The sequence below is a fragment of the Nymphaea colorata genome, chromosome 3 (genome assembly GCF_008831285.2).
Source record: "Nymphaea colorata isolate Beijing-Zhang1983 chromosome 3, ASM883128v2, whole genome shotgun sequence".
Taxonomy (NCBI): Eukaryota; Viridiplantae; Streptophyta; class Magnoliopsida; order Nymphaeales; family Nymphaeaceae; genus Nymphaea; species Nymphaea colorata.
Window position 1 is genome coordinate 23,573,574 of NC_045140.1, and position 18,241 is coordinate 23,591,814.

Sequence of the window (18,241 nt, forward strand, 5' to 3'; positions counted from 1 at the left end):
TTTTATATTTCCAATAAAAATTTATCTTTATTTATTCCTTCGCCCTGCCTTCCTCATATAGGCCATAGCTGCGTGTCATGCCATGCTTCCGTCAATACCGAGATTTCCTCTGAAAGTCCTTATCATTTGCATAAATGGCCTACTGTGTCCCCCCCGGCCCCGCGCCAAGATAATTCGGATCGGAAATAACGATACCGATCCGGACATGAACTATCTCTTTCCACTGGATCCGGATCGTGGGTTGGAAGGTTTTGGGTTGAATCCTATCCATTTGCCCCGGAAAACGTTCGATTTCACGGCATTCATTCTCGAAAGATAGCCGACTTTATCGTCGCGCTTTGAGATCCAGAGTGATATGAAAATCCGCGAGTTTCAAATCCATGTTTTTTTATATTAAAGTATAGATTTGAGATCTATATTGAGAGTGGATGTATGAATTTGAGATTCCCTAAAAATAATGTGATAATGAGTTGCCTTACATGGGTTTATTTATTTTTTTATGAATATTACGCTGTGAAAAAATAACGAAAGAATAAATAAATGTTAGAAAAAAAGTGACAAAAAAGAAAACCGAGACTGGTGTCTGTTCCATTTGGATTTGGATTCATTTTCTTTATGGATTTCAATGTGGTCCGTCTAATGGTTTGGGGGTGAAAAGTTGAATCTCCTCAATAATCATATAGATATCATAGTTACAAATATAGTTTTGACGTTTTAAGTGGTGATGTTTTTCTCGGTTTGGAAAAAACAATAAAAATATAGTAAAATTCTTAAAAATACAATGAATATTAAAATTTAGAAAAAATTAAAATAAATAAGAAACTAATAAGACAATGTAAAAAAGCAATCAGATACGTAACAAAAAAAAAATGAAAATGAAAAGAAGCAAGATGACATAAACAAAACGTGGAAACGCGTAAATCGAAAAAGGGAGAAAAATATTAAAAAATGTGTTTCTTTTTGTTTGTCATTTGTTTTTTACCGTTTATTTGGTTGACTTATTTTTTTGTGTTTTTTAATATGTCTTTTGTGATTGATTATGACTGGACCGTTTGATGCATTGAAAATATGGAGTTTTTCATGAATTAAAGAAATAAAAACAAAATCCAAAACTTTTTTTGTTTGTTGTACTTACGTCTATGTTAAATGAAATAAATTTTTCATTTAACAATTAAAGAAGAAAAAACAAAATAATAGGATTAAGCATGGCTTGAAAATCCAAAGTAACCTTTTTCATTCTCAATCTTTTTTTATCCATGTAGACAAATTTTGGAAAAACCAACCCAACGATCACTTTTTTCACTTCAAGTTTGATGGACAAAAAAAAATTTCAAAAATTTGAATTTTATTCACATGACTACATGAAATATCTAGTCATCAAACGGGCCCTACTAGATATTATAACATACTTAATGCTGAGCATGTAGCAGGGGTAACCCAGGTGATGGTCCCGGTCGATTTCTTGCTTCCAGACTTCAAATTGCATTTGGATATAATATCAAAAGGATAAATTCATACTCAGCTAAGAAGTTCATTCAGATTGTCTTCCGTATCAAGAAATCTCATCCATCCATGGACGAGCATATAGATGTTGGAAACTTGTACTGAAGTTCAATACTTAATTTCCAAATTCAGATCCAAATCCAAAAGTTAATATCAGATACAGGTTTGGACTGGATCTGCAAAACCCGAAACAAAAATACAATATTTATCAAGAGAGACGAAGGTCAAATAGAAGGCGGCGAGTCATCCGAGCCTTATATTGAGTCGCCTGAGCCACACCGAGTGCAGCACCATGTGGAACACGTCGAGCCGCTTGGCCGGTTGGTTGAGCGCGAAGTGCCTGCGCACGGCCCGCACACCGTCCCTCAGCCTCCGGTACTCGTCCTCCGGTATGGACCGGAGCACCGTCTTGACGTCCGGTATCTGCGCCACCTCCACCCGCACCGAGAAGGCCTCCCACCGCAGAACGTCGCTGAACGGCGGAACGTAGTGGTCGGAGACGAGCACCGGCACGCACCCGGCGTGGATCGCCTCGACCACCCTCGGGCTCGCCACCTCGTAGCCGCTCGGGCACAGGCAGAACTTAGACCTCTGCATCATCTGCTGGTAGTCCAGTCCGTACGGCAGGTACTCGTACACCCGAACCTCCGGATCGCCGCGGTTCTGCCAATGGTGGAGGAGGAGTGGCCGGATGGGCCCGTGGACTCCGCCGGCAAAGAAGGCAAGAACGGGCCGAGGTGCCGACGACTCCGGCAGACTGCTTGCATGGGGCTTGGGAGAGTGGCGGCCGGTCCGGACATTGATCTCCGGCAGACTCACGTCCTTTCTCGGGTCGAACCCCTCGGATGTGTTGGCGTTGCAGAGGACTCGAATTGAAGAATTGTAGAGAAGTGGGTGGGCTCGGGTTACGTGTGGCCCCTGAATGGGATGCATACATTATCAAATGAACTACGTTGCATAATGGGGCGAATCATATGATCTACCAACTTGCACGTCTAGGATGACATAAATTCTTTGAAATAAAAAATCAACGATCATCAGCATGGACGTCATTGTTGTTCTGCTTTTAGTTTCTTAATTAGCATGCAACTCATTGTTTGGTGTTTATCTTAAAGATTGCTGTGTCTGTATACATGAAGCCGAATAAAAAATAAACAGTAATTCACCTTGGGTTGTTTGATTATTTTAATTCCAAGATTCGAAACGGCATGATACCTCATCATCAAAATTCAAAATTTTAGATCCTTGATTTCTAACAAGGATCTGGCTCTTTTATAAAAAAATAAACGAACAACAGCATAAATTTGCAATCAATTTATCTTAAATCTGCAATGAACATCTTCATTTGACTTGAGATTCACGACTTTGAGAAACAGCAAAGGTATTAACTTGATAGTTCTCAAAATACCTACGATTCATATATTTATTTATTGATACTGTCCCTCGAACTAAGATCCCAATGTCACGAATTACCTTTACTGTGTATGAAATGAGAAGCATTAAAGAAACGGAAACTAATCCTTGAAGCGATTGGTCGGAACCTGAGTTGGAGTGACACGTACCCAGTCATGGCAGGAGAGCATGAAGTGATCGGCGCCGCCGCTGGCGTTCCAGAAGGGATGCTTGGTGGAGACGACCTGGACGTAGTCGGCGACGTAGCTGAGGAGAGGGGAGAGGTCGTAGGTGAGGGGCCTGTAGAGGAAGGAGACCATCATGGTGACGCTGAAGGGGAGGAAGAAGACGTGGGCTTGGTTCGGGTCCCTGGTGAGGAAAGGGGAGCCGCCGAGCTCCAGCTCGTCGATGAACCGCCCCTCAATGGCGTAGATGTTCTTGCAGGGGCCGTGGTGGGCAAGCGGGGGCTCTCCTTCCTCGTAGACGAACACCTTGAACCGTTTCTCCATCTCCTCGTAGCTCCTGCTCCCAATCAACCATGTATAAGTTCTTGAGCACAAAGTGATCAGCTTAATTTTGGCCTCTCTTTTTTATTCTTCTTTTGTTAAATGAACTGTTAAGAAAACCAGAATCAACCAATGTTGAGAGTAATCATGTAATTGATACTTCCGGGGAGACAATATCAACTATTGAACAAAAAAAAAAAATCTAATCTAATTTAACCAAATATCCCTCCTCAGACGTAACTCACTCCCTCCTTTGATATATATCATTCGGTGCAGGCTTGTTAAAACAAATATTGATTGATGTATATGGACCAATCTATATATTGCATTGAATATTCAATTATTATAATATGAACCCTCTCTAACGATTATGGTCTGATTTTACTTTTTGGTTTATTTTTTAAGTCATATTTATTTCACCATTTTTAATTTATGCGCTTTTGGGCATTTACTCCGCTAGGAATTTATGCTTCTACATTAACCTTTTTTCAAATGACCATCTAAAATATCGCGAGATTTGCTTTCATTGTCCATATTATTGCACAGATTTCTGTCATTTGCTGTTTCCAAGAGAGAAAGCTCAAGATCGAAAAAAGAAAATGAAAAGCACGGGGCTCACCGGAGGAATCCTGCAGGGTTCCGATATATCTCGGGACTCAGCGAGAAATCCGAGTCCTTCAGGTTTTGCAATGATTCAGGGCCCGATCCGGCTCTTAGTATCGCTGCGCGGGCTCTCGCCAAACCAGCTTCTAACCGTTGCCGCTTACTGACTCGGGCCGGCCGTTTCTGTGAACCGATACTTGTTAACGTCGTTGATTGGCAGATTTCCAACAACAATGGAGTAAAAAGTTAAAGAGAAATGTCTGGAACCGAACCGGGAAGCTGAACATGACGGTGGACTTTTACGCGGGAAATATGAAAAAGAAAGCAAAAAATTCAGGAAAAGTTGAAACTAAAATTTGGAACAACAACTGAATGATTTCGACAAGAATGAAAATAATCAGTCGGAAAAATTTGAACAGAGTTATCCGAATGAATCGATCGATCAAGAGAGAGAGAGAGAGGGGGGGGGGGTGGAATGATCTTACGAAGACGGCCGGGAAGCTGAGCCGATCGTCGATCTCAGGCGACGAGTTCGTGGAAGCGATGGCCACGACCTCGCGCAAGCTCGTCATCGCCGTCTTCAACCCGAGTTTGGACGAGCTCCGGCGCGGGGCCATGGCGGGGAAGCTTCCAGACGAGAGGAAGCTCGCCAAGAAGAACAAGGACAAGAATAAGAAGAAAGGAAGAGAGATAAAAACCGACGTCGACATTGTATCCAGTTGTCCAAACTTTCTCAATGAAAGAGTCTTCCTCAAAATTGCCTTTCGCTCTCTTATTCTCCGCACAGAAAGGCTATGCAGCAATGGCTTTAACTATATTCCTTGCTTCGGCGAGGTGGAGGTTCGAACCCTCCCACGGGAAAAGATCGATTCATCCCTTTTTCCGACTTTAAATTCCGGCGGTGGAAATCCAAACCTTTCACATAATGATCAGCGGGAAAAAAGAAAGAATCATTTACATCTGATTTCTAGAGAGAGAGAGAGAGAGAGAGAGAGAGAGAGAGAGAGAGAGAGAGAACGAATGGAGATCGAGAGGGACGAAGACGACGGCGTTTAAAGGACGGAGGAGTTCGCGGCAACGTAAATGGAAAGCAAACGAAATGACAAAGTTACCCTTCTCAAAAGCTTATGGTCAAACCGCTACAAATGCCTCTTTTTTTTTTCTGGTTCTCCTAATATTCTTTTTTCGCATTTTTTTTTGTTTAATATCACTCCTTACTTTTTATTTTTCTAATACAAATAATCAGTTTTTCCCAGAAAGAAATTTGTCACCATGTTGAAAAAAATATTTGAAAATAGAAAAAATCAACTGAGGGTATCCTCAAGCGGAAGGGTAATTTAATAATTTTACAATTTAAATTTCTTCACCTGCCGGCAACAACTTAGGGTGGCCGCTTTTTTCTTCATTGTTTTGCCCTTTTTTCCACCAACCCACCCCGAACCCTCAGGATCCACAAGTACAAATTTATTTTATTTATTTATTTACTCGCTTTTCCTTTAACCGGGTCGGACGCAGTTCAGATCCAAGCGCTACTGATCCGGGTTGATTGGATTAAACTTTGAAAGAAGTTTAGATCCATTTAACTGCCAAACAGCCTAGCGGATTTGGATCTGGGTACTGGTAAGATTCACCATTCCATCAAACAGATTTGTTCCATTCACAAGAGAATCAGATCCAAATCTGAGATGGGGACACTTCCTAACGGTCGGTATGTAAAAAGCTGCCAATTGCCCGGCCTTACTTGCCTGCAAATCAAACCCCCATGGACCCGTATCTATACAATATTGGTGGTGCATTTAGATCCCATAGGATCAAAGATATGGGTCTTCTTCTCGAATCAGGTCCAAATATGGAGTTTGGATAAACCATGTTCAAAAGAAGTCCTGGATATAGTTAATAAAGGGATAAAATATTCACAGTAGCTTAAAGAGAGAGAGAGAAAGAGCCGATAAAATGGAAATATATAACAAAATTTAGGGACAAGAAATCCCCTCAGTGCATAAGCAAACCTTATAAACGAAATATAAGAAAAAAATATACAAGTTAGTATCACAATAAAATGTAATAAGAGAGGTAGAGAGAGAGTGGACAGACGGAACAGCAGAATCACCCAACAGTAGACGAAGGACGGCGCCGAAGCCGAATAAGAGAGAGAGAGAGACAAAGAGATCCAAATTACATGCTGAGCCTATGAATCACAATTTGGAAGAGTTTCGTTTCTTCCCTACCAATTTGGAACAGAGTCCCAATTAGTATAGACACAGCACAAACAAGGCTTGCTATGAATCTTGAAGTCTCATGTTAAGCCTTCTAAGCCAAACGGAGTGAAGCAACATGTTGATAACATCAAAGCGTTTAGCAGGACGATTGATCACAAAATGCTGCTGAACCCTGAACACATTTGCCTGCAACTTCAAGTATGTGCTCTCCGGAACGGCACTCAAGATGTTCTTGATGTCCGGGATCCGGGACACGGGGATTCGAACAGAGAACTGACTCCAGTCGAGAACATCACTGAACGGAAGCACATAGTAGTCGTTGATCGTGACCGGGACGCAGCCGGTGTACATGGCTTCGATGATCCGCGGGCTAGCGACTTCGTACCCACTTGGGCAGAGGCAGTACCTGGAGCTCAGTAGCAACTGAGTGTAGTTTTTGCCTTTGGGCAGGTACTCATATACCTGAACCTGTGAGTCCTTGCCCTTCCAGTGCTGAAGCAGAATGTCTCTTATAGCACCATGGTTTCCCCCAGCAAAGAATGCAAGGATTGTTTTGGAAGAAAGTGGGGTTGGAGTATGTACAGGATTTGGGAGACTGTAGCCCATAATGTTGAATTCTGGGAGAGTGACATCTTTTCTTGGGTTGAAGCCTTCTGAGACATTGGCATTGCAGAGGACTCTGATAGACCTGTTGAAGAGATCAGAGTTTATAGTTGTAGCAAATGGTGCCTGAAAGGAGATAAAACAAGATTATTAATGCAACTGATCAACCAATATTTTAATACTGGAATTGAGTTGTGAATTGCATGCCGATTTTTGGCAGGTGCGGCCTCGGCCCCTCGCCCACACAGACCCACAAAAAATGTTTATTTCCATTGATATTTCTGGTTATAGTTTTTATTTATATATTTCTGCCACTTAAAAATCTAAAATTTGGATGCTACTGCCCCCCAATAAGAAATTTCTGTCTCCATTCCGAGTCTGGTTATCCAAATCTACATATAGAAAAGAAATCTTCAAAATCTTTTTGGCAGATGTGTTTTTATGACTATTTTTGAAGTACATAAGGGGTTAATTTTGATGTCATAAAATCCCCTTTCTCTCTCTCTTTATATATATATCATAGTCACAGAAGACATGTTTTTTTTTTTTTTTAAACATGATAAATTAACTAGCTGTTTAAAACTTTTAAGAACACGTTTTTTGAAAAAAACGTTAAAAACAAAAAAAAAACATGTTTTTAATGCATTTTTTCAGTTTTTTTATTTTTTCAGTTTTTTTAATGTCAAACAGTTTTTTTATTTTCTATTTTTTATCTATTGCAAATCTACTTATCTTGATGTTTGTGCTATTAGTTTATCACTTATTTTATTTTCTCTTATTTTTAGTTTTTTAAAAAATTACCTTATTTTTTTCGTTTTTTTTCAATTTATTTGTATTACGCCGTTTAAAACTTTAAGACATTATTTGTGACTATGATATATATATATCCATTTTTGATGATTTTTTATGCAAACAATTTAAGCATTTTTCACTTGTATAGGATCTTAAAAAATGGGCAGGGTGGTGTTAGAGAAAGAGCGAGAGAGAGATGAATTACCCAATCGTGACAGGAAAGCATGAAATGATCTGCACCGTTTGTTCTGTTCCAGTATGGGTGTTTGGTTGAGATGACCTGCACATAGTCACTGACCACCCTGTGGAGCGGCGCCCATTCACGAATGCCTGGACCATAGAGAGAATGAACAGCCTTGGAGATGCTGAGAGGAAGGAAATAGAGCACGGCATCTTCAGGGTTGTTCGTCACAAAGGGTGTGCTGCCCTGCTCCAACTCGTGAATGAACTGCCCCTCTATGGAGTAAATGTAGGTGCATGGGCCGTCGTGGACCAGGGGCGGCTCACCTTCCTCATAAACGAATACCTTCAGTCTCTTCTCCATCTCTATGTAACTCCTATAAGCATAATTACATAGAACATTTTGTTCATTTGGTAAATGCTAGATCATTTGGGCAAGGGACAAAAACTAGACTTCTTAAATTTGAAATAAAGAATGTTATAAACAAAATGTGCACCACTAATGTATCTATAAACACTAATTTTATACAAACCATGTTTTATTTCATGTTATTTTTTAAAAAAGTTCTTTTCTACTATCAAAATTTTGAAGTTATGAGAGCCGTTCATTGTTCGATTATAATGAAATGAACAACTGAATATATGTTTCTCATCAAATCACTCTTATGATCATATCTGTAAGGTTAGATTGCTGAATTTGTTAAGAAACCTAATTCGTATTGGACCCAAAGCATTGGCATTGCATACAGAAAAGAAAAACAGAAACGGAAACCAAGTAAACTAGAACTAACAGGTGTGGTGTGGATGAATGATGATATAGTTAAAGAGCTGCTGGATTACTGGAGGAAGGCGTGAGGGTTGTGGTAGACGGAGCCTCTGGGGACGAAGGACTGCGGCCTTTGAGATGTGTAGTTTCCAGATACGATGGCCCTCTTGATGGACGCTCTTGACATCCACAGTCCCATCTCTACTTTCTCTAACCTCCCGGCCTTCTCGCCATTAACCACCAGTTCACCCTGCATAGAGAGAAAGAGATTATTTCATTCCATATTCCTAAATATTGGCATTAATGGCCTTTGTTACAAGATATGAGAGATTTTTTCATCCCATATTCCCAAATATTGAAATTAATTTTCTTTGTTGCAAGACATGATGATAAGGAAATTTCTAAGAATCACATATTTGGGAGTGCGGCACGGTACACGAGGGTGCATCAAGATGAGATCAACCCCTGGATGACACCACACACGAGTCCCTTTGCCAACTAGTAACTTTATGAGACATAGGGATGCGTTTGTATTGGTGTAAGAATTTTAGTGTGTCAATATGGTTAATGGCTCACAGTAAAAAATTTTATTACTTTATTGTAAAAATGAAAATGAAAAAGAGCAAAAAAATTTATGAAAGATATTTTTTTAACAAATTATCAAAAAGTCCTCTCTTTTGCTGAATACCGTGCAGACAACTTTCTCTGTAAAAAGGGAAAAAAGGGAGTGCATATCTGCTTAGAGGGACGATATAAGAAAAACTTGGCTTCAATTTCTTTTCCCTTCAATTCTCCTCTTACCACTTACTCTCTAGCATTGTGAAATCTTAAGCGTTTTCTTAGTGTTTTAAGCTATTGACCACATGCATGGATGCAAATTTTAAATGATTAAACAAATGCGATGTCTAAATAAAATTTTATGACTGATATCTAATTTTTTAAACCTTATAAAATCAGGATCCTTTTGTAAGTCCCACAAAATTTTCTGTCTATCTTGCATTTGTCTATGTAGTTCAGTATGTGGTGGTATGTAAGTATGCGGTGGTGGTATGCAAGAGTCAAAGCTACTCATTTCTCTTGTCCCAATAGTCACGGATGGTCTTATAGTGCACCTTTTAACTCAAGCATAATATATGTTAAAAGAATATATGTTAAAAAAATATAGTCCATCTGACAAACTAGAATGAAACTTAAGACATTGTCATCTGACAAACTAGAATGAAACTTAGGACATTGTCGTCTGTGTGACACTTAAGCTGACCAGCTAGCTATGATAAACCCTTAATTTCTCTATTTAGTGTGGTGAGTAAGGCCACCCCAATCATTCATGGTGCCTAAAAGTCGAAAGACATATGAAGCAAGATAAAAGTGCAATACATGATTTATTCATTCTGTTGCCGTAAGAGTGCAGCTATGAGTAGGAGGTGCACACATTTCTTGTTCAATTCTTGTGGATTCTACTCTCGTTCGTTCTACTCTCCTTACTGCATTGAGAATCAGGAAGAGTTTGTTGGTTGTCCCCCTTTCTCACTCTCTTTTTATGCACACACACACCCACGCCCACGCACAGACCATGTACACCATATACAGTTTGTTCTCACCTTTGGGGAATTTATGCCTGGAGAAATGGCTGGGCTCAGCGTTGGGGAATTTACATCTGGAGAACTGACTGGGGTCATGCTGTTTTCCGGCGAGTCTGTTGCAGAAGGCCTTGAAGGAGATGGAGGAAGGGGAAGATTAACGAAGGGGGCACCATTGTGATCAGAACTGGAAAAGAGGACGGCCAGGATGCTGAGGACGATCAACAGCAGAAGGACGAACTCCCTCATGGCTGTTCTTCTCTCTGCTTTCAACAGCACCAGCTTCCAAACCTCTTCGTCTTCCCGAGTTTTTCTTAGATTACGCACAAACTTTTTTCTTTTGCCCGCTGACGAAGGAAGGCAGTAGAAGGAGAGGAGATGAGGTTGGTATTCAATTCCAAATTTATGATTGATAAATAGGGAAGGAGTTTAGAGGCATTAATTTGGAGTTATCTCCTTTCCTTTTATGGCCCGATGTGCGTGATGAAGGCTCCCGGCTTTGGTTCCTTAAGAGGCCAATCATACACATGGCTTGCCTTCTTCCCTAAAGTCAATACTTATATCACTCAAACCATTGTCACAAAAAACGGGGACGGGTATTAAACGGCGAGAAAAAAAACGGGTATAATACGACAAAAGTTTTATATATCGGGAATAAAATGGGAAAAGTTCATCAATTTTTTTAAAAAATTAAACATTTAATACATCTTAAAAATTATAAAAAATAATAATTAATAAAAAAACGGCAAAAAACGGCAAAATAACGGAAAATAACGGCAAAAAACGGGTATTATACGCGTTTTTTGTTTTTTGACGTTTTTTTTAAAAAAACGAAAATAGTACGGGTATTATACGGCAAAACTGTTTTTGACGTTAAATACGCGTTTTTTTTAAAAAAAACTGTGTTTTTTGTGACTCTCAAACTAATTAATCCGCACCAAATCATATATATATATATATATATATATATATATATATATATATATATATATATATATATATATATGGGAGAGAGAGAGAGAGAGAGAGAGAGAGAGACTCAGAGAGATGAAGTATCTTGAAATTTGATCTTTTCAAGATGGAAAACTGAGAGAAAATCAAGAAAAAAGCAAACTAAATGTGATATTTTAGTCATCTAATATTAATTAACAACTCTAAGAAGTCTAACATGATCACAGTTAAAAAATCAAATTCTTTTACACCATTGTTTCTACTTTTCAGGTAAAGCAAATGGAGAAAATAATCTTCTCCCGACTACATCTCATATATAGATCAATATTTATACATATATAAAGCTACAATGGTAGATGAAATTGTGAAAAGATTTTCTGCAGCAGTGATGGCTAGATTAAATAACGGGGACAAAAAAGACGGAGAAATCTTGAAAGCAACAAATTGTGTGCCATGGGAGAAGCTTTTCTCCATTACATGACAATTACCAAACAGAGAAATATCACAGAAATATCACATTAATGATCACATAAGTTATACATCTCCAAGAACTCTTGCTCATTTATTTTCCTTATAAGAATATTGTTACACTTTTCATTTATCACAATTTTCAGTAATTTTATTTTTCAAATTTTCAGATAATCTCTACAAATTGAGAGACATCTACATTTGGTGGAGTCTCAAATTGAGCCTTCTAAGCCAAATGGAATGAAGCGTCATGTGCATAACATCGAAGCTCTTTGCGGGCCGATTCAGTGTGAAGTGTCTCTGAACCTTCATAACATTCTTGTGCAGCTTCCGGTAGCTGCTTTCAGGAATCCCCAGGAGAATTTCCTTGATTTCTGGTATTCTTGACACCGGAATCTGAACAGAGAACCTCGACCAATTAAGCACATCACTGAATGGAAGCACATAGTGATCGGAGATGGTGACCGGAACGCAGCCGGAATAGATTGCCTCCGGAATTCTGGGGCTGGCAACTTCATAGCCACTTGGGCAGAGGCAGTACTTGGACTTGAGCAAGAACTCGGTGTAATTTTGGTCTCGTGATAGGTACTCAAAGACTTGAACTTGGGAGTCCGTACCCTTCCATTGATCAAGAAGGATCTTCCTGATACTGCCGTGGCTTCCTCCGGCAAAGAATGCGAGGATCGGCCGGGAGGAAGGCGGCGGCGCCGGATTTATTGGTTCGGGGAGTTTCTTATTTTTGAGGAAGATCTCTGGAATACTGACATCTTTCTTGGGGTTGAAACCTTCAGAGACATTTGCATTGCAGAGGACTCTGATGGAGTTGTTGAAGAGATCAGAGTTGGTCCTTGTACCATCTGGCCCCTGAAGAATAAGGCATCCAACCAAATGAGATCTGAAACATGCCACCGACGAATTTTCTTCGACAATTGGGAAAACTAATGATTTTTTGGTGGAAATATCGAACTGCCAACCAGGAAATGCTGCAATCTTTCGATAGAAAACCGTGCGTTTGTTGGACAGTTGTTTGGTTTCATGACAAAAGTTGCACATACGCATTTTCGAAATCTGGATCTCCAATTAAGTGTTTTTAAGCCAATCTAAGCAACTCATACAAATCTATTTACGAGTACCATTTGATTGTTATTATAATTTAAGCATGTGGCTGTCTTTTTGTGTATATATCTATCTATCTATCTGTATATATACACATACACACAAAAACCGAAGAAATATGCAAATTATGCAGATTGGTTATGAGTTATATTATGAACTTGGTTCATGCTTCACAGCATATCATATGTAAAATTATTTCTTCAAATTCACAGTAGGTATCACATATGTAACATGTTTAAAAAAAGAGAAAATAGTCCAAACAGGATGACATACTTTGTATCAGAGAGCAAACTGAACCAACATCGACAACATTGAATTCATAAGACTCTACAATAGACTTGTTTGGATGGAAATTGAAAGGAACCCTAATTGTTGTTGGTAAGTGATTCAAGTCTACCAAATTCTAGAAGTCATGCCATTTGAGTTTCTTCCAAAACAGGAAGTAGTAGTGATCCTTATACTTGGAAGAAATCTTTTCCCACTAGCCGTTGGTCATTCTACATAAGGGGGACAGGGTAGTTGCTGTCTCCTCCAATTGGAAAATAAGAGTTCAAAAGAGCTCCAAGCCAGAACTCTATAATGGCATTGCATTTTCTTTCAAATAACTGATGGACTACATAAATAATCCATTCAAAATCTATTTTTGGAATCAATTACTCGAAATCCATGCAACTCAACTTCTTTTTCTTGTTTGTGTAGATTTCGAGGAAACCGCACCCCGCAGTGGCAGATTCAGCATTTTTTTTTTACTCAAAAAGGCATACAACAAGCAAACCTGCGGCCACTGATGGTAGCTCATACGGCTGGACCAAGGTCCACTCGCTATTGAAAATCTGCAGGCTTGTGTGGGCAACTGCCCACGTGAACCTACAAGTGTCTCTTGTTTGTGACATCATAAAACTTTGAGACTAATAGTCTCCCTCTCGGGGCTTGGTTAATCATATACATGAGACTGATGCTAAATTTTCAAAATTTTTATATAGAACAAGTGAAATTTTTTAAAATTTACATGTATCCCTGGAGTTCTATCTAAGCATATGAAAAACTGTATGTGCCTGGTGAGAAGGCCACATTAGATGAGAATATTCCTTTCCTCAATGACTCGGAAAACACCATTGAGTTTTTCTTAGTGGTGATCTTTTTTAAGAGGGCATGCGATGGCTTTGGATTTGAGATCTTCAAAATTTGAGAACCGTGGATTTAACATCGGGCCCTCTGCCCACCCACCAATTTTAGACCAGACCTTTTACTAATGTAAATAAGTGAAATAATGACTCAAGTATAGAGCTTTAGATCTGACCTAGGATGAATCATTTGTTACATTAGCAAAAGCATGCCAATTCATATCCACATTGGATCCGTTGATTTCAATTCTAAAGTAATCAAACGCCCTTTAAAGAAAAAGTGAATCGACAAATTCTCTATTTAGACAATGCTATTTGAGATATTGAATCCGTAGATTTCAAATCTAGAGTAATCAAACACCCTTTTTAAGGAAAAAGTGAATCGACAAATTCTCTATTTAGATAATGCTATTTGAGATATCGGATCCGTAGATTTTAAATCTAGAGTAATCAAACACCCTTTTTAAGGAAAAAGTGAATCGACAAATTCTCTATTTAGACAATGCTATTTGAGATATCGGATCTGTAGATTTTAAATCTAGAGTAATCAAACACTCTTTTTAAGGAAAAAGTGAATCGACAAATTCTCTATTTAGACAATGCTATTTGAGATATCGGATCCGTAGATTTCAAATCTAGAGTAATCAAACACCCTTTTAAGGAAAAAGTGAATTGACAAATTCTCTATTTAGACAATGCTATTTGAGATATCGAATCCGTACTTTTCAAATCTACAGTAATCAAACACCCTTTTTAAGGAAAAAGTGAATCGACAAATTCTCTATTTAGACAATGCTATTTGAGATATCGGATCCGTAGATTTCAAATCTAGAGTAATCAAACACCCTTTTAAGGAAAAAGTGAATCGACAAATTCTCTATTTAGACAATGCTATTTGAGATGCATCAAGGATTGAACTCTTGACTTTCTTCAACTTAATCTTGTGGTTCTATCTATGAAAAAAAAAAAAAAAAAAAAAAAAAGAAAGACAGGAAAACAGAAGACTTACCCAGTCATGGCAAGAGATTATGAAGTGATCAGCGCCTTTGCTTCTATTCCAGAAGGGGTGATTGGCTGATATCACCTGGATGTAATCCGCCACGGTCCTTTGGAGAGGAGCACGGTCATAAAACCCTGGCCTATAGAGGAAATGCACAATCTTGGTGATGCTTATGGGAAGGAAATGGACGACAGCCTCTCGGGGATTTTCTGTAACAAAAGGTCTGTATTGGTCCAGCTCGTTAATAACCTGGCCCTCTATGGAATATATCTCATTGCAAGGGCCGTCATGCACAAGGGGTAGCTCTCCTTCCTCGTAAACAAATATCTTCAGCCTCTTCTCCATCTCCATGTAGCTCCTGCAGCACCAATTTGTCAATCATATGATCCACACTTAGGGTTGGAGTCAAGAATTTTTTTGTCGTCAAATTATAGTTTCAAAATTTTAACAAGTGCTAAAATAAAAATTTTCAAAATTTATATATATATTAAACTAGTTTTTTTTTTAGATTTACGTATAAATTTTTTAAAATTTTAAAATATGAAGGGGAACCAAGGCCCCTGTGGGCCCCCTTTCCTCCGCCCCTGTCCACACCTACCAGCAAGAAGTTTGTGTACTTGGTCTCAAAATCAATTACCAATTGCATCTTGGCCCAGACCCTGAAAACATTCAATTTAGTACATCCAGTGGTGGAGTAAAAAAATTTCTTACTTATATGCACCTCTCAGTGTAAAAGAAAAATTTGTTTTTCATCTTGAATACATTAGCCCCCCACTCATATTTCTCATGTTAAGTGGCTTCAGGAGATTGCACACGGCCCTTGATGGGTGACATGCAATATGGACTTAATTTATGTGAGATACATCTTGATATCAGCCCAAATTCCATACAAGATATCAAAGACATTTCCCTAATTCTAACACATTGCCGCGGCCGGGGAATCGATTTCACTGACCTGGGGTCAGGTCATGGTGATCCGGACTCGCCTTGGCTGTGACAAGGGTGAAGGCCAGTGGCCAAAACCCTGCTAGTTGGCAGATCAGCTATCCTTGGAATCTGTGGAGATCCTCGTGAAAGTCACCGAGCTGGTTTCTTGCTTGGATAAGTGCGTTACAAATATGGAACATAATGATATGTATCACTTTTCTTTTTTCTTCTTAAAAGCAACATGACATCTTATATTTTAAAACTTAGATCTTTATAACTTTTTTGATCAGAATTCTTCCTTTTATATATATATATATATATATTCTATTGAGCACACAATAAAAGTGCATATCCTAAAACCGATGCGTTTGCAAACCTTTATAACGGGGTAATAAGTAAGAGACAACTCATCGCCCTGACTCAAAGAGAGTAGCATAGCTGGTCGGACGGATCATAAGTGTCATATAGATGACATGTTCTTGCTTTGATTCTCATAAATACTACTTTCTTATGCTACAAAAGGTAAAGATGCATAATCAACCTACCAAGAACTCCAAAAGAAGAGGGGAAGGGGAATGGTTTCTGACAAAAAAAGGACCGCTCATCTCCTAGTACACAAACTCTTTTAAGTCCATAACAGGATTTGCATAAATGAAACAATTGCATATGAATTATTTAACTATAAACGCCAGGATGAAACGCAAACCTCTAAAAGATCCAATCTATGTAAAGTTTCCCATAAATGTTGACAATGGCATGGTTAATGCAACCACCTCTTCTACCTCGAGCAAGTAAAAGAAAATTTTTTGAGGTGACAGAGTTGAAGATTCTGAGGCAAGTGCCAACGGTGTCATCAATAGTATCATTTTCTGAAGCCTTGGTAGTCGGTGGTGGAAACCTAAATATGGGCATATATTATAACTCATTTGTCAACCATTATACACCATTTAAAGTATTAGGATAATTGAATTAATTTAATTATATCATATGGTATGGTATGGTACGGTATGAAGTTATAATGTGTAGATACCTTAACTTTACACTTCTAATTTTATAGATAAACAATATTAAAAATAACTATTAAAATTTTATTAAAGAAGGTTAGGTTATGGTCCCCAAAACCACCATCTTGTTGGGTTTTTCCTCTTTCCCATCAATATCTTCCCATCAATATCAATAGAGAAGAACCACGTTTTCTAAAGGGAATAGACTTACGGGAATAGACTTACTTGGAAAGATTGGAAGATTAAGAACCATAACGCTTTAGTTGCACTGATAGTTTGCAATAGCAGCTTACTGGGGGATGCGGCTCCCTACCTTTATTGAACAAAATTATCTATGCAATATGCAAAAGGAAGATAACACCAAAACATATGCTATTTTCATACACAGTAGATTGACTCTGCTCTTCAAGAATGCAGATACCATATCACAAAATTGATGTGAGAGGTGATGAAAGAGCCAATTTTGACCATAGGATAAACTTTTTCAACTTTGACATTACATGAATTGAGTTTACAAGGATTTTGCATGAATTGAGTTTGAAGTTAAGACGACAAACTTCACCTCTTAAATATTGTCTCTTCGGAGACATTTGAAAACATTAAGCTAATTTGATTTTTTCGTGAAGGTTATACCTGAGTAGCGGGGCATGACAACTAAGTTAAAAAGGTTCATCGCTATCATCGTTTATGCCGATGCAGCTCAGATTTCAAAAGCAGGAGGAATGGGGAATCTCTTTCTGATTTGGAACCTCTGATTTAATCAGTTTGATTTTTTCCTTTGACAGGGTTCTCTGTGAATTCAAAAAAGGATCCATCAAAGAATTCATTTAAAATAATGCAAAAGTATGAGCATGAAATGAATGCCAACTTAATAAGGTAACAGGGAGGGAGAGCACATTTTTTGTTGCAGAGAGTTCTTACTGATAGAAGGCGTAGGAGTTACGGTAAATGGAGCCTCTAGGAACAAAAGAGCCATTCTTCTGGGAGACAGTGAAGCTTCTGGACAGGACCGCTCTTCTGATCGCCGCTCGAGCTCTAGAGAGGCCATCTTCTACCTTCTCCAATCCGCTCTTCTCAGTAACACGAAACTCATTCTTCCTCTGCACCCGCAGACGAAGATGATCGACGAGGAAGATAAGCAAATATTGGTCGACCTAACGAATAACTGTGTTCCCGTGAAGAAACACTATAATTAGCAAGTGGGTATCTCACCTTTGGTGTAAAGATATCAATAATGGTGGCTCCAGACCTCTGAGAGTCGGCTCTCTGCGTCTTGCTCAGGGCGTGTGCTGTTTCGGGGTTGGAGGGGAACAGAGTCAGTGGAGGAAACTGAAAGAAGTAAGTGCGCCGAAGATAGGACGAGAAGACGATGATCGGGAAGATGCACGCAAGGAAGAACAGGCAGGATCTGCAGTAGACCCTTCCCATTCGGTTGATCAAGATCAGAATTTTTTTTATCTCGTAGATCAAGTGAACAGGGTTAGTTGCCGCTGATCTTCTCTTACTC

At 38.9% G+C, this 18,241-nt stretch overlaps 3 protein-coding genes across 3 annotated transcripts; all 3 read right to left on the reverse strand.

The window, feature by feature from the left end:
• Window positions 1-1,477: 1,477 nt before the first annotated feature.
• Window positions 1,478-4,976, reverse strand: LOC116250986 (probable glycosyltransferase At5g25310). The gene is made up of 4 exons (XM_031625015.2): window positions 4,490-4,976; window positions 4,021-4,187; window positions 3,066-3,417; window positions 1,478-2,421 (listed from the first exon to the last, which is right to left on the reverse strand). The coding sequence occupies exons 1-4, from the start codon at window positions 4,712-4,714 to the stop codon at window positions 1,747-1,749; spliced, it is 1,419 nt and encodes a 472-aa protein (XP_031480875.1). The 5' UTR covers window positions 4,715-4,976; the 3' UTR covers window positions 1,478-1,746.
• A 1,120-nt stretch (window positions 4,977-6,096) lies between these two features.
• LOC116251291 (probable glycosyltransferase At5g20260) lies at window positions 6,097-10,490 on the reverse strand. Its single transcript, XM_031625460.1, has 4 exons — window positions 10,166-10,490; window positions 8,639-8,814; window positions 7,824-8,175; window positions 6,097-6,952 (listed from the first exon to the last, which is right to left on the reverse strand). The coding sequence occupies exons 1-4, from the start codon at window positions 10,391-10,393 to the stop codon at window positions 6,284-6,286; spliced, it is 1,425 nt and encodes a 474-aa protein (XP_031481320.1). The 5' UTR covers window positions 10,394-10,490; the 3' UTR covers window positions 6,097-6,283.
• A 1,263-nt stretch (window positions 10,491-11,753) lies between these two features.
• Window positions 11,754-18,233, reverse strand: LOC116250408 (probable glycosyltransferase At5g20260). The gene is made up of 4 exons (XM_031624033.2): window positions 17,947-18,233; window positions 17,656-17,834; window positions 14,813-15,161; window positions 11,754-12,427 (listed from the first exon to the last, which is right to left on the reverse strand). The coding sequence occupies exons 1-4, from the start codon at window positions 18,160-18,162 to the stop codon at window positions 11,759-11,761; spliced, it is 1,413 nt and encodes a 470-aa protein (XP_031479893.1). The 5' UTR covers window positions 18,163-18,233; the 3' UTR covers window positions 11,754-11,758.
• Between the last annotated feature and the right edge of the window lie 8 nt (window positions 18,234-18,241).